Source organism: Leopardus geoffroyi, chromosome C3 (genome assembly GCF_018350155.1).
Source record: "Leopardus geoffroyi isolate Oge1 chromosome C3, O.geoffroyi_Oge1_pat1.0, whole genome shotgun sequence".
Taxonomy (NCBI): domain Eukaryota; kingdom Metazoa; phylum Chordata; class Mammalia; order Carnivora; family Felidae; genus Leopardus; species Leopardus geoffroyi.
Window position 1 is genome coordinate 65,961,642 of NC_059338.1, and position 25,374 is coordinate 65,987,015.

Below are 25,374 nucleotides of genomic sequence, written 5' to 3' on the forward strand. Positions count from 1 at the left end.
AGACGTGGACATTTCTGAGATTATGTATTAGAACTTAGGTTAAGTCTAACTTCTCCTTTTAGAAATACCTCTTTTAATTCATTACGTATGAAGCATCTGTCATGCACTCAGCTATAATTCCATTTTTATTTCATCAGAGTTCTTATTAGTAGGTGTGAAGTGAATGCAGTAAGGAGTGACAGGCTTACCTCACCAGATCCTTGAGTTCAGGAGCACCGTGTAACAGAACTTCGTGCTAACGCAAACATTAACAATAATAAGTGTATACTAGAATGCATACTTGTCAAAAATTCAGAAAATATTTTTATTTATTTATTTTTACAATTCTTTTTTTTTTAATGTTTATTTTTGAGAGAGAAAGAGAGACACACACAGAGCACGAGCGGGGGAGGGGCAGAGAGAGAGAGGGAGACACAGAATCTGAAGCAGGTTCCAGGTTCTGAGCCGTCAGCACAGAGCCCGACGTGGGGCTCAAACTCATAAACCGTGAGATCATGACCTGAACCAAAGTCAGACACTCAACCGACTGAGCCACCTAGCCCCCCCTGGAAAATATTTTTTATTAAACATAGTGGATCAAACACTTACCTTCACTTTTTCTTGGAACACCACTGAAATGTCAGGGATTTTTTTTTTTTTTTTTTTTTTTTTTTTGAGAGAGAGAGACAGAGAGAGTGGGGGAGAGACACAGAATCTGAACCAGGCTTCAGGCTATGAGCTGTCAGCACAGAGCCCAGCGTGGGCTCCAACCCACGAACCGTGAGATCATGACCTGAGCTGACGTCAGACACTTAACCAACTGTGCCACCCAGGCACCCCAGAAAGGGATTCTTAACCCAGAAACCCACAGTGACCGAATCGGTGAGGAAGCAGCAGCAGTAGATGTGACATCCAGAAAGTTCTGGAAGCTGGAAAGCAAGTGGATGGGTGGCAACTGGCTCATTACACCAGAGAAGGTGGATAACTGAGCGTCTACAGAGAGAATGTTGAGTTCCACCTGGAAGGATTTGGGAATGGGAAACATGGAGGTGTCTCTAGGATCAAGCATACAGGGTTGGGCTGGCAACAGGAGGTTGGGCCTAAGGAAACACTTAGATGTTTATATGTCCTTTCTGCCAAGCGGGAAGCTGAGGTTTATTTCTTAGAGCACCTGAACTAGAGGCAATGTGGACTTGGATGAGGCACAACTCAAGGAAGGGTATTCTACAGAAAATGAGCATGGAATGAAGATCTTATCCCCCGAATGGCAAGCACCTTATCCTGCCTTCTGCAGTTAGTATCTAGAACTGTGGCCGGCTGGTCTCTTGCTTCCTCTGGGGGAAACCAACTGCCTGTCCAAGAGATAAAACCTCCAGATACTCACATTGAAGGCCTTCCAGCGAACGGCCTAGACCCTCTTTGTCCCACACTGAGGACCAACTCCTGGAGAAGACTTGCCTTTAAGCACAGAGCTGCTTGTCGCCTCGGATAGGAAAGACAGAAGCCAAGTCAGCCGACAAACCGAAAGCAGCTCAAAGGAAACAGAATGGAGAGAACAGATGAAAACCTTTTAAAAAATGAATGAACAGTGTCACAAGTTAGAGTATTATATATATGAAAATAAGAATAAGCTGTTTTTTAAAAAAGAACATTCAGAGAATTAAAACATTCTTAGAAATTAAAAGATGTGATGACCACAAGGAAAAATTAATTAGAAGAGGTGGAAGGTTAGAATTGAGGCAGCATCCCTGAAAGTCCAGAGGCAGAGAGAGGAGTGGTGTGGCAGAAAAGGTAGAGACGGTGAGTCTGAGAGGCCCGAATCCCAATACAGGCCTTCTGGAGGGGTGGGGCGCCTGGGTGGCCCAGTCCGTTGAGCATCAACTCTTGATTTTGGCTCACGTCCTGATCTCAAGATTCATGAGCTCAAGCCCCGAATCGGGCTCTGGGTTCCGTGTGCTGACAGCACAGAACCTGCTTGGGATTCTCTCTCTCCCTCTGTGTCTGCCCCTCCCCTGCTCATTCTGCTCTCCCCACCCCCCACCTCTCTCTCTCAGAATAAATAAACTTAAGAAAAAGAAAGCAATAGGGGACAAATGATTAACAAAATTCCCAGAATTGAAGGTCATGAGTTTCCAGGTTGAAAGTCTCACCAAGCACCCAACACAAAGAAAGAGAAATTTCACGAAGCTTCAGGACACCAGACGTAAAGAAAAACAACCAAATCTTCCAGGAAGAGAGTGTAGGTGACAGGGACTGGTATTCACATTGGCAGAGAGACTCTATGACCCTACCAAGCGCTCAACACAGCACAGCAGTGCCTTCACAGCTGTGAGAGGGAATGACTTCCAATGTAGAAAACTCAACCCAACCAAAGTTTTAGTCAGGGGTGAAGGAATAAAGACTTTCAGATGTGAACAATCTTAAGTTTACCTTCCATGGACCGTAAAAAAATTTCAGCAGAGAATAAACAAAGAGGAAGACCTGGGATTCAGAAACGGTGTTCCCAACACAGCCAGAGGGGATTCCAGGAGGAGGCCTGTGTAGCAGGCCTAGAAAGCCGCCCTGGTTAGGGGCTCAAGAATATGTTGTGGGGTTTTTTTAAGATTTAAAAAAAATTTTTTAAGTAATCTCTATACCTAACGTGGGGCTCAAACTCACAACCCCAAGAACAGGAGTTGGATACTCCACCAACTGAGCCAGCCAGGTACCTCACAAAGGATATGTTGTGGGGTTTTTTAAGTTTCTTACTTTGAGAGAGAGCATGTGCCCATTAGCAGGGGAGGGGCAGAGAGAGGGAGCGAGAGACTCCAAGCTGTCAGCACAGAGCCCGACACGGGGCTCGAACTCATGAACTGTGAGCTCACGACCTGGGCCAAAATCAAGGGTCAGATGCTTAACCGACTGAGCCACCCAGACACCCCCCCTTTTTTTTTTTAACTGAAGGAATGAGGCAGTTATCACCAAGCACAATAAACCGGAAATGAGAAAGGAAAATGTATTGCAGTGCACAGTGTGGGTAGGTTGTGAATAATATTTACAAAGCCATAGCAGTGTGAACATGTGAGTATTGATTTGCTCCAGAATTGTGTTGCACTGTAGCGGGAAACTAGAGCCAGAGGGAGCAGATTATATATCTTTGGGGGAAAGGAACAGAAAGAACCGGAGAACTGAACCTCTTCCGTGGTGGGTAGTGTTTAACACCAAAAAGCCAATAGAAATAACAGTATAAATCTAATGTACAAACATAAGGTGAATATGAGAGGAAATAGAGCCAGAAAAGTTCAGAAAAATACCTTTTAGCCTTTGTAAAAGGGCTTTTTCGATAATCATGGAGACTAAGTTGTTCATATTCTTAACATTTTTTGAACAATCTCTGTTAATTTCTGTATGTAAAGGGTCACTCACTGACTACTTGGGGTATTTCCTGTGTCTAAGGACACCCGTTAATTCCAGCAGACGCAGCTCCCATTGGAGAGGTGTAGAATTGTGTTGTGTCACACGTAATACTCGTACGTCCTTTCTCTTCCACCCCGTGCAAAGTGTTGTTTTGAACCTTGAAACAACTTGTTTTTTCTTCGTCTGCAGAGAGTGAAACTTGTCTTGGCAGGGAGCCCAGGAGAGCAAGCCCGGAGAGCGGCGGCTGCTGTAATCAGATGGACAGGCAGGCAGATGCCTGGAGCCTTCTGGTAACTGCAGGCAAGGACCACACGGCGGCGGAGCCGCTCTGCCGCGCCCAGGCCGCCCTGGAGCTGCGCGCCCAGCCCCTGGGGGCGGCCGGGAGCAGGTCTGAGGACGCCCGCCAGGGTGACAGCCGCCTGCAGCCGGCTCAGATGGTCGCCTGCCGAGATGCGGCCAAAATAGAAGGCCCCGCCGCGGACCCCGGAGCGTCGCTTCCCAGCGAGTCGATGATCGAGCCCTCGGTCTTCCCAGGCTCTGACCTCACACCACCTGCGTTGAGTTCCGAGGGAAGGTATTCACAGACTCAGAGAAAGGAGCTCCGTTTGCCACTTAAGGATGCTTCTGAGGCGTTGCCCACGGACCGGCTGGAAAACAGTGAATTAGATGAGCCGCAGCAACCTGATCTCACAGACAGCGATGGAAAATCCCCACAGGGGCCGGCCGGCTCAGAGCGCTCCCAGAGTGTACTTGGTGAGAGCACTGGGGTATCCGACTTAAGCGCAGGGCATCCAGAGGGAGGGGGGGCTGCCGACGACCGAGTCAGCAAAGAAACCGAAGACTATTTGAACAGCCTCCTACAAGGATGCTTGGAAGATACCGAAGACGCCCTGTCGTGTGAAGACCAAGAGGAAGACTCGGACCTCCTTCCAGATCTTTCTCCTGAGGAAGCCTCCTACAGCCTGCAGGAGAATCTGCCTTCTGACGAAAGCTGTCTTTCCCTTGATGATCTCGCAAAGAGGATAGAGATTGCAGAGGTAAGTTTGGCATTTAACAGAAGCACAGTGAAAAGTCAAATGAAATTTCAGACGCACATCTATGCTAAACAGTGCCTGGTTTGGGGAAATTTTCCCTGGTTTCAGACATGAGAGGAGAATGGACTCAACGTAAACTTTTAATAATTAGTAGTTTTAATTTTTCTGTATGGATCGAATAAAATGACTTTTGATCGCGATGTTTATACTTCAGGAACTTAGTGTATTGCATGCCTCCGGGTACAGTAAGCATTATGAACACCGTTATTTACACTGCTGTGGCTTTTATTTGACAATTCTGGCAATTATGATCAAAACAAGATTCGTTACAATCTTGTAAGGAAATCTCATCTTTTTTCCTCAGACACCTAGAAGATAAAATACATACTATTTCTTCTTATTATTAATATATTTTTTTAATTCTTTAAAACAATACAGAACAAAGGAAACATTTAAAAAAATTTTTTTAATATTTACTTATTTTTGAGAGAGAGACAGAGACAGAGTACCAGCCAGGGAGGGGCAGAGAGAGAGAGAGGGAGACATAAAATCCGAAGCAGGCTCCAGGCCCCAAGCTGTCAGCACAGAGCCCGATACGGGGCTTGAACCCACAAGCCACGAGATCATGACTTGAGCCGAAGTCGGATGCTTAAACGACTGAGCCACCCAGGCGCCCCTAAAGGAAACATTTTAAAATACAAGAAGACAAGAAGATACTGGATAGATTTTTAAGCCATTAAGTTGTATGTTGTGAATCTTCTCTTTCTGATTGTATTCGTTTATAAGCTGTAGGTCTGAACAAACTTAATACTTGCTACTTGGCTAAAGCCAAATGTTATAAATAATCCAGAGTTTCAAAGTTTCCCCAAACAGTCATGAAGCTGGTCAAAACAAAACAAACAAAAAAATGGTGGAGAGGATCAAGGTGACCATTCTCCTTTGTTTGATAATACCATTTTTTAAAGCTCAAGAGATCAATAAAGCCATACCCAAACCGAAGCCCCTCAGGAGGGTGGCCCCCTACGAGGAAAGAGCGGAGTCTTATAGTCAGCTGTGGGTCAGAGATGGACCCCACTAGCTACCAGCCTACAGAGTTACTGTTCACCTCTCTAAGCTCTGTTTCCTCCTCTGAAAATTAGGATACTAACTGCTTTTCTTTTTATTCTTATATATTTTTTCCAAGTAACCTTTTGAGTCCCATGAGTCCCATTTATATCCATTGTTTTCTAATTCTGCATCATCACTGGGGGGACGAAGGAGAACTTATAAGTAGAAAATGGAAAAGCAACAGAGCCAGAGTAGGCGACAAAGTACTCACGAAAATGGAAGCCGGCGAAAGCTTTCCAAGATAATTAGCTGTTACATTACTGGGCTTCCTTTATTGCCACTTCTAGTCCATTTCCCATCAACTATTCTTAATTTTTTCTTCACAGAATTAGACAGACTAGTAAAGCACTTGGTCCAGTATTCATTCATTTCTTTTATTTATCTTTTTATTACATTTACAGTCAGTCCTCTATAAACTGTGGTTCTTTCTTGTTAATTTTCTCTTGAAATTATTTAATAGTGCTTAATGAGTGCAGAGTTCTGTTTGTGTCGATGAAAATTTTAGAAAATTTTAGAAGTAGCTACTGGTAGTGGTTGCACCACATTGCGAGTGTAATTAATGCCACTGAATTGTTAAAATTGCAGTTACATATTACACTTGCATATATTACAATTGCAGTTATATATTTCTTAAAGTTAAAAAAAATTAACTAGAGGGGCACCCGGCTGGCTCAGCTGGTGGAGTGTGCAGCTCTTGATTTCAGAGTCGTGAGTTCAAGCCCACGCTGGGTGTAGAGATTAGTTACAAATTAAAAAAAAAAAAAAAAAATCTTTAAAAAAAAAAGTCTTCATTGAAATAGAATTAAATAGAACTAGTATTACAGCACTGGACCCAGTATTCCTTCCCTTGTTTATTTCACCAGGCTTCTGATACAGGGAACTATCAAAACAGAAGTCACACCCATATTCAAATCTAACCAGAATGCCAAAAGGTCACCCTTCTCTGACTGCTGCTTTTCATGCCAGTAGTCAAGATGACCCTGTGGGGAAAAGACGGATGATCTAGTACATCTTTAGGTATAAATAGTGAAGAAGGGTAAGAGTGCCCCTGTTGTGTCTCCCCTGCTTACAGAACAATTACAGTGGGGGTTACGGTTGAATTCATGTTGTTTTACAACCGAGTGGGGTGTTCCTTCCTCAAATTCATAATGTTTGTTTTCCTACGTAGGTAACACCTGGTGGATGGTGGAAACTATTTACATTTTAAAGTTGTCTTCCCTGTGAAGTTATTTTTTTTTTAATTTTTTTTTTTTAACATTTATTTATTTTTGAGACAGAGAGAGACAGAGCATGAACGGGGGAGGGGCAGAGAGAGAGGGAGACACAGAATCGGAAGCAGGCTCCAGGCTCTGAGCCATCAGCCCAGAGCCCGACGCGGGGCTCGAACTCACGGACCGCGAGATCGTGACCTGAGCCGAATCGGACGCTCAACCGACTGAGCCACCCAGGCGCCCCCCTGTGAAGTTATTTTTAATACACGATGGTTCCCTTCCCTAAAATTCTGTTGTTACGTTGTGCTGTTTCAAGAAGCTCAAAAGCTATGTACAATTAACAGAACTAATTTGCAGTCCTGTGATGATTCTGAATACTTCCTTCTCCATTCTGAGGAACAGACTTTAATACATTCTGCCTTAACTGTGTCAGGAAAGGAGTTTTTAAAATTTCAAAATTTCTTTTTAATTTTTTTTCTGAGTTTATTTATTTTGAGAGGGCGTATGGAGACAGAGAACGAGAGAGCATGCACACACACAAGTGGGGAGGGGCAGAGAGAGAGAAAGGGAGGGAGGGAGGGAGGGAGAGAGAGAATTCCAAGCAGGCTCTGTGCCTGATGAGGGGCTTGATCCCATGAACTGTGAGATATGACCTGAACTGAAATCAAGAGTCAGAAGTTTAACCAGCTGAGCCACCCAAGCTCCCCAGTACAAACTTCTTTTCAATCCAAACACCATTTCATGCTCTCAGGAGAATTCTATTAAGGATATCTACTGTGAGTCACATGCTGAGGATACAGTGAAGAATCAGATGAACTTCTGGTTTCATCTTTTGGCGGCTTACTTGGGTAATTTTACCCAAATTGTTTTTTAAATATTTTTCATGCTTCCATACTTTTGTGAGAACATGATTTTTTTTTTTAATTTTCGTTTATTTATTTATTTTGAGAGAGAGAGCAAATGGGGGAGGGACAGAGAGGGAGAGAGAATCCCAAGCAGGTTCCCTACTGTCCGTACAGAGCCCCATGTGGGACTCGAACTCCCTAACCGTGAGATCATGACCTGAGCCAAAATCAAGAGTCAGACACTTAAGCGACTGAGCCACCCAGGCGCCCCAGAACATGATTTCTTAATAACTAATACTTAAGAACAGTGTTTTTCATGCCCTTTGGAGCCACTGTGGCTGGTCTGCTTTCTTCCACGTGCTGTGCTGTCCTTGCAAGTCCTCTGTTCTCTCTTCCAAACCTCTCTTCTCCCATGAGTGACTCTGCCCCTCACAGATTTCCTCACCGCTCGTCACTCTTTCGATCTCTCTGGTTACGGTGGAGTGTGGCGGTACCTTTTATCGTCGCCAGGTTTTCCCTCTTTGCTGGTCTCCCTGCTTTCATTCTCTTGCCACTTCTACATTGCTCTGCTCTGGCTGCCGCTGAACTTGGCTTTGACAACTGCTGCCAGCCCAGCGGGAGTGTTTGCCGTGTCTTTTAAGCAATTAGGTTCATCACATCAAACGAAATAATTTACACAAAATCTCCTACTAGAGACCTAAAAATATCTACACTAATTTGGTTCAGAAATGTAGAGACTGTATAAATGAAACTTTTCTGGGTTCGAGAAGCATTTTTAAATCCAGAACAACTTTGCTCAGTAAAATGATAGCTTAGTATCCAAAGCACTAATATTCTTTCTTTTGTAAAAAAGAGCATGACACACACTCACCAAAAGTACAACCTGCACTGTTTTTAAAAAGCTTCAAGGGGTGCCTGGGTGGCTCCATCAGTTGAGCATCCGACCAGGCCGTGATCTTGCCGTTTGTGGGTTCGAACCCCACATTGGGCTCTGTGCTGACAGCTCGGAGCCTGGAGCCTGCTTCAGATTCCGTGTCTCTCTGCCCCTCCCCTGCTCACGCTCTGTCTCTCTCTGTTCCCAACTCGTACTCTGTCTCTCTCTCAAAAATAAATAAACATATAAAAAAAAAAAGAAAACATAAGAGGCTTCAAAAACATTTATGCTCGTTTCATAAATTTTTAACATAAAAAGTTTACCACATGTACAGGGTCCGTGGGGTAGAGAGAGATTCACTCTCTTGTTCCCTCCTCAGTAATTTTATGTGACTTCTTTGTGTGCCATGACATTGCAGATACAGTGGCTAAAAATTCAGATGGGGACACTGCGTATAAAGCCTGCATTTCAACAGTTGTCCTACTGCAAGAGTTATCTGTTTGCTAAATTTGACTATCCCAGTTTGGGGCGGGGGGGGCGGGGGGCGGGAAGATGAAGTTTTATTTCAATACTCATAATATTCCAACATGATTATTTTAATGTCAGGACCCAAACTCCCTTTACCCAAGGAGCTTGTAAGTCATTGCCAAGAAATCATTGATTTGCTTGGGTCTGGAACCTGGGAGCACTGTATTATCTTCTCTTGAAACTCTTCAGCTCTTCGCAGCATAAGAAATATGTTATTCAAATTCAAGGTAGCATCATGATCCAACGCCATATTGCTAATAAAAGTCTACTCAGCCTGTAGTAGATTGTTCCATGAGGGAGTGGGGTTGAGGATGGTGTTTGTTTCCTGAATAAGTGACAGTCACAGCAAATATTGGGTACATTTTATGAAAATTAATCTGTCTTTTCACATTGAAAATAATCACAGTATGTCCTTCAAGAGATTCCCTTTGGGAACACATTTTAGCAGCATGATACGCCGAATGGAGTAAACCATTCATTTTTCTTCATTAATATATACCTGTGTAGTCTATTTGTGGGGATGTTGTATGTCCACAAAACTATATTAAATGCTTCAGATACAACTGATACTTGTTTTTAGAAATAATTCAGAATGTGGTAGCCGGGGAGGAAGCCACATTGCCACTGCTAGGGACTCTAAAAAGTTTTTAATCTGAAAGAGGGCAAAACATGTTCCCTGCTCTGTCTGTATTGGCAACATTTGCTTTGATATCTTCAGGTCTGCCCATGTCCCAGGAAACAAAATAGGGGAGGACACAACCTAGACCTTTCTGATGGGGAGAATGATGGCAACTCAAAATTGCTGTTGGGCTTATCTTCAGAGAAGCTGTCTAAACAAAGGGACTTTTGTGCAGCCTTCCTGTCTGTGTCTTGGCTAGATCGCTGGCATCGGGGAAGTTAGGCGAAGATGAGCCATCGTGTTAACTCCTTACTGAGTCAGATGGGAGGCCAGGACCAAGCTGCAGCCTTTTATGAAATCGTGTGGCTAGCTGTTCATGGATCCTGGACAAAGGAGCGTTTTAGGAATGGCAATCATGGCTGTTCTGCCCGGAACAGCCCTTTTGAGGGGAGCAGGGCAAATCCAGCTTTCTCCCAGTGGAGGAAACGCAGTCTTGCAACCACAGAAGAGGGTTCATGGAAAATGGTTCATCCAGGATTGATGCCAGAGTCTCCAGAGGCTCCTGAGGGTTATCCAGGGATGACCTACCTTTTCTTTGTGCCAGATGGCCTCATCTTTGCCTTTCCTTTTTATCCTGCCCTCGAAGCCTCCTCATTAGTGCGTTACTGCACTTGCTTGTCGGGTCTCTTGCACTTGGCTTCTTCTCTTTTCCACGTAATCATCCTTTCAGTTTACATCGATCGTTACTGCCTCTTCTTGGACTTTTGCAATAGCTCCTTAGTAAGTTTCCCCATCCCTCGTGTCACCTTGTCTCTCCCTCCAAATGGTCTTACATTTGCACTGTCTAAATTTGGGGTCTCAAACTGATACCCCAAGGGGCCAATCAGGTACTAGAAGTAAATTAATGACTTCATCTGTCGAGAGAAGGGGGAGGTCCCCAGGCCTCATCTGGAGGTACCCACCTTCGTAAAACACTATGGATGCCATCAAGCACAGCTGAGGGTCTGGGTCTAACACAGTCAGTTGAAACCTCTGTTGTGAAAGTGGTATTTTTTGCCCTGTCAGTCTCTTCCCACGACTCCATTGGCTCCGTAGAAAGGCTGTCTATGTGGCTCGGTATTCAGGACACTTGGTAGCTGGCCCACTCCAGCTTCCCGGCATGCCCCCTGCTGCCCCTTTGCGCTCACCCTGCACTGTGCTCAGTTGGCCTCTGCATCCCAGATGCACTCAGGCCTGGTCACCTCTGATCTTTACCTTCTGTGTTAGGGTGCCCTGGAGTGAGGAACCTCCTTTCTACATATTTATTTTTTAATTTTTTTTATGTTTATTTATTTTTGAGAGAGAGAGACAGAACATGAGCAGGGGAGGGACAGAGAGAGAGACACAGAATCCGAAGCAGGCTCCAGGCTCTGAGCCATCAGCACAGAGCCCCATGCGGAGCTTGAACCCACAGACTGTGAGATCATGACCTGAGCCGAAGTCGGACACTTCATAGACTCAGCCCCCCAGGCGCCCCATCCTTTCTGCATATTTATGTCTTGCTTACCTCAAGATCTAAGTCCGTGCCCTTTTTGTGGGTGGAGTGCCCAGGACAGCGCCTGGCTCACAGTCAGTCCTCAGTGAATGTTGGCTGCTGCCATTATTCCTTGATCCCTGAGCTCTTTAGTGTTTATTCCTTCCAGACTGCTCTGCACCTCAAACAAGGGAGGGGCTTGAGCATCATCCCTCCTGAAGTCTTGTCTAGGACTGTCCTCTTTCTCCATTATCATAGGGCACACAGCAGTCTTCTACAGACTCATTACAAACCCCTGATGGGTGGGGATCCTGTTAAATACATTTTTGTATTTTCTGCAAAGCCAACACACAGTGTTGTCAATAGCAGTCACCTACACAGGGCAAGGTTTTGTTTTTAAACCTAGTTTACTTAGAAAAATAACCTTTAAAAGACATACTTAATTTTGATTATTTTAAGGGAAAAATCTGTTATCCAAATTAAGTATAAGCTAGGTGCTGTCTATATGTAAACTGCTCATCTGTGTATTCATTTTCTCTTTGGCATATTTGTTAAATGCCTACCATATTCTAGAAACTGAGGACACACCAGTGAACACAGGTCAGGTCCCTGCTCTTGTGAAGCTTACTCTCTAGAGGGAGTGACACATAATAAGTAAGTTCACATGAAAATGAACAACATAGGGGGCACCTGGGCAGCTCAGTCGATTAAGCTTCTGACTTCAGCTCAGGTCATGATCTCACCGTCCCTGGGTTCCAGCCCTGGGCTGGAGTCGGGCTCTGTGCTGTCAACTGGGAGCCCGGAGCCTGCTTCAGATTCTGCGTCTCCCTCTCTTTCTGCCCCTTTCCCACTTATGCTCTGTGTCTCTCTCAAAAATAAACATTTAAAAACAATTTAAAAAAACAACGTAGGCTCAGATCTTGGTAAGGGCCGTGTGCTGACATCTCAACAGGGTGGGGGAGGGAGATGGACAGAGCTGGCCGGCAGGGTGGAGGAAGGCACTGGGAGAGCCAGTGCAGCTGGGGCACAGAGAACGGAGAAGAAGGAACCGCAGGGTGTTCCGGGTGAAGAGGAGGCTGAAGCTGGGAACCCGCAGGGCCTCCGGGCCAGGATAAGGAGCTGGAATTGAATTCAAACGGAGGTTGAATGCCATGATTTGGAGCATCAGGTGTGACCTGATCTGCTTCCTGGCTGCTCCGTGGAGACTAGAATGTCCGGGGGCGGGGCCAAAGAAGGGAGACCGGTCAGGTTAGTGGCTTGGTTGAGGTGAGAAGCTGTGCAGGGTCGGGTCAGGGTAGCAGGGGGGTGTGGTGAAGGTGCACTTTTGAAGGAGAACAGATGGGACTCGCTGATAGAGTAGATTCGGGTGGGGCTGGAAGCAGCAGTTTGGAGGGGAAGAAAATCAAGTGTTTTGGAGTCTGTTTATTTCAACAGTTGACTGGGGGTTAAAAAGTGGAGTGGTTCTTGACATTCTTACCATTTCTTTTCCTATTCTGTACTTATTAAAGCGTCCTGTTATGCAAACAAAAACAAATTACAAAAACACGAGGTAGTGCCTTACCTAGAAACTCAGAGACATTATAAAACTCCTGTTTTTATTTTTTAAAAAAGCCTTTTTCCTTTCAAAACCACTCTTTTAAAAGTTCAACATTGGGGCGCCTGGGTGGCGCAGTCGGTTAAGCGTCCGACTTCAGCCAGGTCACGATCTCGCGGCCTGTGAGTTCGAGCCCCGCGTCGGGCTCTGGGCTGATGGCTCAGAGCCCGGAGCCTGTTTCCGATTCTGTGTTTCCCTCTCTCTCTGCCCCTCCCCCGTTCATGCTCTGTCTCTCTCTGTCCCAAAAATAAATAAACGTTGAAAAAAATAAAAAAAAATAAAAATAAAAATAAAAGTTCAACATTGACCTTCATCATTATTTTGTTCCTCTTTTGTTTTTATTTTTTTTTAATGTTTATTTATTTTTTGACAGAGAGAGGAAGGGAGACACAGAATCGGAAGCAGGCTCCAGGCTCCCAGCTCTAAGCACAGAGCCCGACGCAGGGCTCGAACCCACAATCCATGAGATCATAACCTGAGCCGAAGTCGGACACTTAACTGACTGAGCCACCCAGGCGCCCCGATTCTGTTCCTCTTTTTTGCGCTGTCCACATCGCACTGTTCTAACACACGTCCTGGGATAGGGGGTCACCATTGTGTTCTTCCTGGGTGATGGCTTTCCTCCATATAGCTGCCTCCTCCTGCTCCAGCTGTGACTTGTTACATTACTTTGCTGTATTAGAAGCCATGACATTAATCTACTTGCAGATTAATTGCACGACCCAAAAGATCTTTCATCCACCCATCTCCTCCCCCGTGTCTCTAAATCAATGGATTTGGCCATTAGTTTAAGTATCTCTTAATTGGGGTGATGTGTAAGATAAGGATTTGTTGCTAGAGATAGAATACTCTCGAAAGACCAAAGCACCTGATCAGGTTTATTTGAAAATCCTGTTCATCTCACTTTAATTGTAATATGTAACAGACTATATGCAGCCAAATTTTAATAGCCCTAGAAAATAAGATCTTTTCATGTAAAGGAAATGGCAGGAGGTTTAATGAGTGTGTATTCAAACTCTGCCGGTAACTGGTGCTACAAGGTAGGCGGGTTAGGTTAGCTGTCTGAGCATGGCCTGTTTTGTAAAAGGGGACCAATAACGCCTACGTAACGGAGTTGTGAAGACTGTGTACAGATTCACTGAATTATGCCTCTTATTACATAAAGTGTCCCGATTCACAAAATAAGGGTTCTTATTATGGAGCCCAAGTCTAAAGGAACAGGCAGGGAACGTTGCTTATTCCTTCAGTGAAAGTGGCATTGAAGTTGACGCGTGCTTCTAGAGTGAAATCACTGGCACTTAAGCTACTTACGTATAATACGCTAATATGATTTGTGAATGTTAATTCTCAAGTTAGAAACTGTGTGTTCCTGCTCCAGATTCACCAGCCTTGAAGTTCTGGATTGAGCAAGCCTATATCATTAAAAGAATATTATTTGGTATCTGTTTTCTCCTTTAATCTTGTGAGGAGGCAGTTTAACGGGAAGGCCTCTCTGAATGTTTTTCTTGTCACGTTAGGATTTACTGTGCCAGGAGAGTTGCAAAATAATTTTATTTTTTTGACCAGCTAATTCTTAAAACGCTATGTGGGCTGATCATTGATATTTGAGGGGAAGTGCAGAAGAACTATTTATTTGCAAATATACAGACTAGGCCAGATGGATGTCTTGTTTTGTTTTTGTTCTTAATTCTGCAGTTATTCATAGAGCACCACCAGTGACAATTACATCAATTACAGCGTAGACATTCCTCTTGTTCTCAGTGGAAGCGCTGTTCTATTTTGGCTGGATAGGAAAGGAATTTGGTAATTGAAGTGGGAAACTAAATTTGGTTCTTAAAGCTTTATTTTTTCAAGATTAAGAAATTAACCTTTTTAATGCCGACATTATGGAAAAGAGGGGGGGAAAGGCATACAAACTATTTTTAGGGGAGTTTGGAGAAGACACATTTCTTGGTGTCCGAAATCAACTTCTCTACCTGCTTCGAAACACTTGGCAGTCTTTTGAGTGAGACCCCAAACTAAGACCCTGACCTTGTTTTGGCTTACTTGACTTTGTACCATTAATTTTTTTTTTTTTAATGTTTATTTTTGAGAGAGAAAGAGTGTGAGCAGGGGAGGGGATGAGAGAGAGGGAGACACAGGCGGCTCCTGGCTCTGAGCTGTCAGCACAGAGCCTGTCATGGGTCCCGAACCCACAGACCTTGAGATCATGACCTGACCTGAGCTGGAGTCAGACGCCTAACTGACCGAGCCACCCAGGTGCCCCAACTTTGTACCAAAAAAGACTAAAAAAAAACTCTGCCAAAGTTGTTTCTTAAACTTGTTATGTTTGACTGCCTTGGTGTGGGAGGTAGAATTTCTGTGCTGGGGGTAGATTCTAAGACCCCTACCCCAAACTCTTGCCAGAACAGAAAGGACCACACCCACCTGTCTTCAGAGTTTCCCCCTTGGCCTGCGTCTCCTGCACCTAAACTTGGTCCTACCATCCCTTGCTCTGTATCTGTAGACTACAGGACTACAGGGCAATTGGAAAAGAAAGATCCCTGGAGAAGGTCCCTCAGCAAGACTGAAAGGAAATAATGGAAGAGGGCACACTCCCTCACTTCAGACGCTGGGGCCGGCCTGCTGAAAGAAACAGGTTTTGGTGGGAGAGAAAAAGGAAAAGAAAGTATAAGGTGTGGTTAGATTTTTAGCCAAGAATTAAGGGTTGGGTGGTGGAGGGTTTCAAAACAAAAATGTTGGCCCATCTCACACAACTGTAATTTCTTCCCTCTTCCAAAAATCTGCCAAGTTCACCGCCACCCAGAGTAAATAAGGAGCGGGAAGCCAGTTAAGGAAGGCTTGCATTACTTACCTGGGTGACTTCTGGGCACATACCCCAGATTCGGCCAGGCGGGGGCTGAGGTAGCGACCTGACAGCCGGTGCACCATGGCTGGCTGCAGGGTCTCAGAAGCACATCTGTGTCTTTCCAGAGGATGTCACCTTGAGTTTCACCTCATTTTTCAACATACTTTTATTCATATTCACTGTCTTTTGATTTATGATTTGAGTCTGTTTCTTGAATTGATAGATTCAAAATTCATATCACAAAGATATAAAGGTAACGGTAATGCCATTCTAGGGCTCATCCTCACAATTCTTTTTTTTTTTTTTTTTTAATGTTTATTTTTGAGAGAGAGAGAGAAAGAGCGTGAGTGGGGGAGGGGCAAGAGAAGGAGAGAATCCAAAGCAGGCTCCAGGCTCTGAGCTGTCAGCATGGAGCCCGACACAGGGCTTGAACTCATGAACCAGTGAAATCATGATCTCGGCCAGAGTCTGGCGCTCAACCAACTTAGCCACCCAGGTGCCCCCCACACACACACAATTATTCTTAATACGATTGTTTTTTCCCTGGTAGTTAAAGCGACTTGAAAACACCTATGGTGAGTGAATTCACTGTTGATAAATGTACGACTTTATTTTATGCAGACAATAGATAGTGAATGAGTCTATGAAAATTCCCTTATTTTTTTTACATTTACTAAAAATAAAAACATCAGTGATACATCATTGGTAGTAATATGGCCATTAAAACTAGTTTCCATTTTCCATTTCTCGCTCTTCAGAAACTTCTCGGTTTCAACATGGTACTTGTAAAATCATTTTTCTTTGTTGCATAAAGGGGCTCTTTTAACGTTGTATAAAGGGATGTTTAATGTCATTGCTTTCTAAAGAAACATTTGAAAGACCATTCTTTCGCACGTTTGTACTTTCCATTTTAATGTCACTAAAGTGCTTTAGTTTTCTCAGAAGAAAGACATCATCTGAAATACCCATTTCCTATAAAAAGATTAAATTGCTAACATTGATTTTTTTTTTTTTTTCTTTTTGAGATAATGGTTTCTGTAGACCCATGTTCAGGGAAGCTCAGAGATTATATTGAGTTATTTGGCCCTAAAAGCCTTGAGTTATAAAAAGAACGAACAGAATCAGTAGTATTTATGCATAGCACATTAGCAGAGATGGCTGGCTGGAACTGGAAATCGTATTAAGGATTCTATGCCATCGATCAGATAAATGACGTGACTGGCAGTCCTCAGCCTCCAGTGACCTGACACCAGCAAGGTATCATCTGGCAACACGCTGACATCTGTAGTGTTAGGCCCACAATGCCCACCTGTGTCATCACCTGCAGCCTGTCCAAGCAGGCCAGCTCACAAGTTCACTTCTTTGAATCAACCTGCTGCTTGGAGGGGGGCTGCCTCTGCTACCCAGTCTGGCTCTACCGGCTGATCCCCTTCTCCCTATACCACGGAACCTCTTTAACTCCTAAATGGCAAGAGTTTTTGCTTTTGTCTTTGTTCCCAAATAAGGGGTGGGGCAGAGGCAGGAGAGGGGTCTCCAGTGGAAAGCAGAGGCAGCTTAGAAAGGAGTTGGGGTGGGGGGGACAGGAGATACTAGCAAACTCCAAATATTAAACATTTGAGACTTCAGGGTCCGTTGCGGCCACTCAGTTCCGCTGTCGTAGCAGCCCTACGGAGTGTGTGGGTGAATCGGCTTGACTGTATTCTGATTCAGTGTTATTGACAAAAAAAAGGCAGGGGCCTTTGGCCCACCACCCATAGTTTGCCAAACTCTGTATATTCCAAAGTGCACATCCCTGGGAAACTGGCTCTGAGATATTCCAGAAGAGAAGCCCTTAATATATTTTGGGCAGCAGAGCATCATTTTATAAATAACATAGTTTCGCAGAGGGACTGAGTTTAGCACTCATTTTGATGTTAAAAGTTGGCATCGGGGCACCTGGCTGGTTCAGTCCATAGAGCACTCAACTCTCAGTCTCGGGTTCCTGAGTTCATGGCATCAAATATATTTTGAGTCTCACACGTTCATTTCTTTTTTTAATGTTTGTTTATTTTTGAGAGTAAGCACAAGCAGGGGAGGGGCAGAGAGAGGGGGAGACCCAGAATCTGAAGCAGGCCCCAGGCTCTGAGCTGCCAGCACAGAGCTGGATGTGGGGCCCGAGCCCACAAACTGTGAGATCGTGACCTGAGCCGAAGTTGGGCGCTCCACCGACTGAGCCACCCAGGCGCCCCTCACATGTTCATTACTCAAAAATTGCTGGTGAGTGAAAAACGAAGTGTTGGACCATAAGCCTCTGTTATAAAACAAAACCCAGCACTCGTGATTAAGCAGACAGGGGCCGTGAGTGATCATCTCACAGACACCCTGCCTGGAAGGTGGAGCTAAGAGCCGTGCCAGGCCCAGTCCCCTGCGCCCTGCGTCAGGTCCCCCGGCCCTGGGAGTGTTTGGGGGCTGTGCTTTTCACACGTGTGTATTTGGCAGTCATCTGCATAAAGTAAAAGCATTATTATAACGATTCTGATGATCAGTTGTGATGTTTTTTTTCTGTAGGAGTTGGATAAACCTACCATAGAAACCCAAATACCTGTTGGATGGAATTAGACTTTTTACCGTTACATGTAAACTCTCTCTGACAGGTTGTTCCTGCAGAAGGACTGGTCTCTATATTAAAGAAGAGGAATGATAGTGTAGGAGGCCGTCCTGCCCAGATGCAGCAGAAACCATCGAAACGAAGAGTGAGGTTCCAGGAAATAGACGATGGCTTAGATCAAGGTAAAGCACCCGGGGCTCCCTCTAGCACGGAGCTGGCTCTCGGTGTCTCCTGAAAGAGTGGGTCAGACGTGGTAGTGTGTTTGGTAATAGGATTTCTAAAAGGACACACGTACTTAGTCACTTTATATTCTGTAAAGAAACACGTAGAATCAAGCAATCATCACCTCTTCCCTCACTCCTGAGCCTTTTGTTCAAATAAGTGAGCAAGCAAGTTGTAAAATTCAACACATGGTCTCCCTGTCTTACAGACAGTGTGTTTGGAGCTCATTTTCAATTTCCTGTTTTATACATTTTTTTAAATTATTTTTTAAATTGTTTTTTAACATTCATTTATTTTTGAGAGAGAGAAAAAGCACGAGTGGGAGAGGTGCAGAGAGAGAGGGAAAACAAGAATCCCAATCGGGCTCCACGCTGTCAGCACACAGCCCGACACAGGGCTCGAACTCGTGATCTGTGAGATCATGACCTGAACTGAAATCCAGAGTCAGACACTTAACGGACTTAGCCACCCAGGTGCCCCCAATACTTTATTTATTTATTTTTTTAAGTGAGCCTGCTATTGTCTTTTTTTTTCAGAGGCAGTTAATACTCCTTCTTTGCAGGTCTGAGAAATGTTTATGGGTTACAAGTATATTCCCTGGTGATTTTTTTCTTGGCTCGATAGACGAAGTGCCTCTGGACAGCACATTTACACTGTTGCTGTTGTTTACTTTTCCCTCCTGGGCTTGTATTTAAGGTAGTTGCTAAGTTTACGGAAGGCCTAGGTAAATAAGGATGAGAGGAAATATAGCCAAGAACCTGTCGTTGTGCTTCTCAAGTTTATAAAACAACTACATTGTTACGAATAACAGTGTAAGCCTGTCCATATGCCTTCCAAGCATGACATAAAGGGATAGCGATAGAGGTTTCTAGAGTTTTACAATAGAAAGCTTCTATAGAGGTTTCTAGAGTTTTACAATAGAAAGCTTCTAATTTACACTTACAAAGGAGCCTCAGAAATAATCTGTTCCCATCCCTCATTTCACCTCTGCACCTTGCTTGTAACTACCCGAGTCTTCACTGGATACAGTGCTAAGCTCTGCATGAATGACACTGAATCATTGCTTACCAGGAGGAGCCCTGGATTTACAGATGACATTCATTCGTCTGCACTCGTCTCTAACCAGGCCACTCCGCTGGTGCCTTGCGGCCCCCAGGGTGACTGTGCCTCTCTAAACAGTTTCAATGTGTGTTGATAAAACAAACAGGACAGGTGTTTAAAAATATACTGCGTTTAAGTGTTTCTATATAAATATATGATCATGAAAAAGACATGGAAGTACATGCATCAGGTTGTTCATATAGATGAGGGGGTGGGAGAGCATGATGCTAAAAAACAGAAGAGATGGTGAAAAAAAAATTGAACTGAGCAAAAAAACCAAAAACCCCAAGAGATACATTAATGATATTCTAGTTATTCGTGTGTCTAAAATATATATTTGCATATATATAAATTATTAAACCTATTGATTACTAAAATTGATTAAACTATAAATTTGTAAATCACAGAACAACATAGTTACATAATCGTGTTTATATGGGGGCGCCTGGGTGGCTCGGTCAGTTAAGTGTCCAACTCTTGGTTTGAGCTCTGGTCATGATCTCACAGTTTGTGAGTTCGAGCCCCCCATCAGGCTCCATGCTGACAGGGCAGATCCTGCCTGATATTCTCTCTCTTCCTGTCTCTGCTCCTCCCCCACTCGCTCTCTCTGTCTCTCTCTCATAAATAAATAAACTTTAAAAAAATGATAATTCTATTTATATAAAAATTCTGAAATCAGTGTCTTTGATCTGAAAGGAGACACATCATATTTGAATGTTTGCCTCTGGGGTAGGAAGGGAATATGCCTGAGTAGGTGAAACATGTTAGATATTTTTGGATTTGAATTTTACAGGAAGAATATCTTCACTTGTTACTGTAAAGTCCTTCAAATAAAGTCTATTTGGTTTATGATAAGTTTTATAAAATTTGGGGGTTTTTTCATCATAAAAATAATATATGCTAACCATGAAAAAACTCATACAGTAATGAAGTAAAACAATGTCCAATCTTCCAACCTTCCCTTGAGGGTTTCTCCCAAGGATTGATTGAAGTTTCTTACCATCTTTGCAGGATACATTCTGTATATATGTGTGCACACATGTATATACACACCAACACACATTTTTGTTCTAATACAAATGGGTTCATTATATACTGTTATGTCACTTCTTTTTAATTTAACCATCAATCTTGGATATCTTACTATGAGAGAACATATTAAATTTACTTCATTCTTATAAACAATTGCATAGTATTTCATTATATGAATGTCCCATGATTATTTAACTGGAATAACAGAGTCATTCTCAACTTTTTGTTATAACAGACTTTGCCAGACTTTGAATGTGCCTGTAAATACGCTAGTGTGTGGTGCAAATCTGTGAGCTGATTCCTAGAAATTAATTTGTTGGACTGAGTGATAGGGTCCAGCTGGCCTGAGACAGTCCTGGTTTACACCTGTTCTCCCAGCTTCTTTCCCCACTCTCTCTCGCCGTCAAACATGTCCCATCAGGAGGATAAATTCATTTCAAGTTTTAACGGATACAGCCAAATTACCTTCCAAGAAGGTTCTGGTACACCCTCATCGTGCTGATCATACAACTTTTTAGTCTTTCTCCAAAATTAAAAATTTTTTCTTTAATCATAAATGATCATTAAGACTTTCAACCAAAGGATAGTTATTTTCTTCAATATAGAGAGACTTGTATGGACATCTGTATTAAAAACCAACCTGCTAGTTGTTGTTTTTTTTTTCTAATGTTTATTCAATTTTTGAGAGACAGAGTGCAAGCAGGGAGGGGCAGAGAGAGAGGGAAACACAGAATCCAAAGCAGACTACAGGCTCTGAGCCATCAGCACAGAGCCCGACGTGGGGCTCTAACTCACAGACTGTGAGATCATGACCTGAGCCGAAGTCAGACACTTAACTGACTGAGCTACCTAGCTACCCCCCAACCTGCAGTTATTAAGCATAGTAAAGAGAAATCACCCTACTAGCTAGAACGTTACTGTTCCACGAGATGATAAGAGTAAAATTGAGTAATTAAGATGCAAAAGTGATCTCCCTTGAAGACGTTTTTTATTGTTTAATATCAAATTGACATTGCTTTAAGGTGGACTCATGATGTGAACTCCAAAGATGGTGTAACATCGAGGTGGTAAGTTGCACCCTAAAATAATGCTATGATCACATTGGAGAAGTACTGTCCTTCTTTTCTTTCTAATGGAAGTGGTCATATTCGTCATATAAGTGAGCTAGCTTTCATTTTAGCGCTGACAGGCTCCACAAGTATCTTTGTGGTGACTAATAGGTGGGTCCTGTGGAGTCCTCAGGAGCACTGGCTTCCTGTCAGTGACTCCACCTGTAGAGGACCACTATTGACCAGAAACGTCTTGAGAAGACCTCAGATGCTAGGATCTCAATTCTGAGCCAGTGTAACCTTACTCTCTTCTCACGTTTGCAGATGAAGTTGGAGGTGGTTCCTGTATTTTACTGGTCTTGCTGTGCATAGCAACGGTTTTCCTTAGTGTCGGAGGAACTGCGTTATACTGCACTTTTGGTGACAGGGAGTCACCCGTTTGTACGGACTTTGCAGACAACATGGACTTCTATTACACTAAGTTCCTGCAGGGAATGGCGGAACTTAAACACTGGATCTACCTCTCCTAGCAGCACTCCAGAGGCACGGGCGTGCTGGCAGTGAGAATCAAAGAGCGAACCTTTCTAAGCAGCTTTTATTTTAGGAGTTCTGTAACACGCATCCCTTTCCCCCAGCGAGGAACCCTGGACATCGGCAGCAGCAGCTTTAAATGGCAACACAGAGGGACTCTCAGAATAATCTGCATACTGAGCAGATGTCGGTCTGAGCATTGTGGATGGAAGGAATGGCCTTTGGAGAGCATGTGCCCTCCTCCATGCCGCTCCCTAGTGTGGTGAACTACACTGAGCAGAATTAAAAGGGCCGTGTTGGAGCCCCACCATTTTTAGCTGCCTTGTTCAAGCTAATGGTTATGACCAAGGACGCTTTTGGTTTACATTTGTTGGTCCAAAGACATTGCTTCCAGCCATCACGCAATAAGTTTGTGTATAATCAAGAGGAGTTACCTTACAGCTTCATTGTCTTTTTTTTGGTTAACCTTGGGCGCTGTGTAATCTAGGCTTTGTGCGTTAATGCCACATTCCGTTCTCCATTTGTGAAATGATTGTGTGCGTGCGTGTGTGCACACGTGGGTGCGTGCATGTGTGTTTCAGACAGTTACCACAAGCAAATACCCAGCACAGACTCACAAAGGTTATCTTGACTTTAACCTGACCATAGATGTGCAGGCGCAGATACAAGGCATAACTGTGGAACAGATGAATTGTAGAAATCTTGGCCTTGAAATTAGAAACCGTGACCAATAGGTGACAGTTAATTTGATTAACTAGCCAAAAATTAATCACAGGCCTGGAGGTAAAGAGTTAAAACTAAAGAACTCCTGCTGAGTGTCAGACGCCCAGCTTCATCATGGATTCACTGCTTCCTGAAGTATGATGAATACTGGACTCCGTTCTCAGTAGGTGAGCACCTACTATTACGTTCTGAGGATCTAAGAACCAGAATAGAGATAAAGGAGATATTAATTCCTGCTCTGGATGCTTCAATTCTGGTCACATGTAGAATAAACTGACACCTTGGCAAATGAAATTAAATTATGATACATAATTCAGTATTAACAAATCCCGCAGTCAGGTGTTTGAATGTGCATTCATATCATGGGCTTGATTTAGACCCGGTTATGGGGTCATTAAGCGAAAATCCAATCAATCCTATCTTAAATAACTAAGTGTCTGATTTTTGTTTAAGTCCGTCAGTTTGGTGGCATTTCCTTTTGTAAGGTACAGCGGTCTAACATTTAGAAAGTCTTGCTTTGGCTTTTTATATCCTAGGCAGCATTTGAACAGAAACAAAACACATGAATTATAGTTTTTTAGCAAGTGATCATTATTTCTTGTTTATTTGTTAGGATCGTTTGAAAGAAAAAGGGAGAAATTACTTTCTAGTTGTTACTGGCTGGTACAGTACCTCCCTTGGTATTTCTGCTAATTTATTTAGATTATATGAATTTTAAAGGGCTTTTTATATGAGTTGGAAGTGTGTTGTTGAGCATGCATTCGGTTTTCCAATGCTAGATATTTAATTGCTATGTACTTAGTGTTTTGATTTTCTATCCTTTCAGTTCAGTGTATTTTTAGGACTGTTAATTTTTAAATTGATGTTTTATTTTCACTTAATAATACTGTTGGACTTGTCTCTATCATGTCGCCATAAACTGTAATATTTTCAAGGATTATAGATCAAAGATATTTATTTAGAAGTGTACATGATACTGAAATTTAGATTCGTTATACCTAAGGCTGATTTTATTAGAAGATTATTTTAATGTTCTATTATAAATTTTAAGAATTTGTATTCAGATTGTATGTAAAATATGTAAAATGTTGATGGTACTATCTTTCATGGTTCTACAAGAGACATTCACAAAGTCTACTGTGAAGGGCATCCCCATCATAGACAAACCTCTTCTGTTTAACCCTCATGATTTCTACTTACAGGAATTCAGTGATGGTGATTTCTGCCAGTTTTATGTCAAGATAAGTCAGAATTTCCCTCCTCTTCACCTCTGTTAGGTCACTGTCGAAGTCCTAAATAATCCGTAGTGTCATATTTGCCTAAAGGCCACCAGGGCCACTGTAAGACCCCCATCAGGGTCTTACACTGATCTCACAAGGAGGTAAAGACGGAAACAATACCCAGTTCTAGAGAAACCATGTGTGTCCTCGCCGCTTCCTGGGAGTCTGGGGATGAGGTGAGCCCAGGAGCATCCTTATATCTTGACTTAAAATAAGCACGAAATCTCAACTAGAGAAATTAGGGCAACTTTGAAAAATGTAGCAGTCATTTATTGCATGAATTGGACTAATTCCACCTGGTGACGAAAAACCTGTTGTCTCACGCGTGAAAAATTCATTCCAGTTTTACTCTAATGTGATTTTTTCTGTCATTGGCAAGTGCTGACAACCATTTGTAACTAATCTTCCTTAAAGACTGTGTTTGAGGGTAACAGATCAAGCTTGTAATTTAAAATTACACCAACAGAGTGTCTCAGAGAGTTTATTTGAACCCCGGGGTGCTGAGAAAAACAGCTTTAATGTGACAATAAAACGCTTTGAGAAATTGGTCTGCCCCCCAAATGGATGGCTGCCTATTTGGGGATGTCTGCTAGGTCCCTGTGGAAAAGCTCTTCTGGTTCTAAAACTCCTCCCCTATCTGCCTGACACAGTAATTGAAATTTACTCTAAGAACTTATTCCTTCAGATTTAAAAATCAAAATCCTCTGAGCTGCAAAATTGTGTGTTATGGTGAAAAGAATTTGAAATGTGAAGGTAGGTCTTATTTTGAAAGGCCAGGTGTGAATTGGGTCATGCTGGGGTGGCAGGGTGTGGGAAGAGGGACGGTCTGCAAAGAACAAAGAAATCCTCTAACTGTTAACCTGCTTTGCTGAGGCTGGCTTGGCAGCCACCCAGCTCAAAGAGAGGCTAGTTTTTGTCTTCCCACTAACATGACCTGCATACCTCTTGTTTATTTCTGTGGGTTTAATGAATATTAACGCACCTTTGTGTGCTTTGAGCAGTTTATACAGCGTTTTCACGTTCATTCATTTGCTGGTTCCATCAGGAAACACACACCCCTCACTCCAGGTCTTGGGTCTCCCAAATCCAACCTGTTTTCTATTCTGCCTCCATGCCTCCACCGTCCAAAAGAACGAGAGCGATCTAGGGTTTACGGCACAAATTCTAGTGCCATCTGCTATTTTAACAACCTCAAAGATAAAACATTTATTGAGCGTCATGCACTAACCCTGTAAAAGCTACAGCAAGTGAAAATTTTCCTGAATGATTCTAGTACGATTTAAATCTCTCTGGGTTTAGGG

At 43.2% G+C, this 25,374-nt stretch overlaps 1 protein-coding gene across 2 annotated transcripts in view; it reads left to right on the forward strand.

Moving 5' to 3' along the window:
- Positions 1-24,620, forward strand: part of CNST (consortin, connexin sorting protein) — a 115,596-nt gene extending 90,976 nt beyond the window's left edge. For both annotated transcript variants that reach the window (XM_045453196.1, XM_045453198.1), the window contains 3 exons: positions 3,565-4,412; positions 18,182-18,317; positions 21,864-24,620. In XM_045453196.1, the coding sequence (XP_045309152.1) occupies positions 3,565-4,412; positions 18,182-18,317; positions 21,864-22,069 (1,190 nt within the window). In that variant the 3' untranslated portion in view covers positions 22,070-24,620. The remainder of the gene's footprint in view (positions 1-3,564; positions 4,413-18,181; positions 18,318-21,863) is intronic.
- The last annotated feature ends 754 nt before the right edge of the window (positions 24,621-25,374 follow it).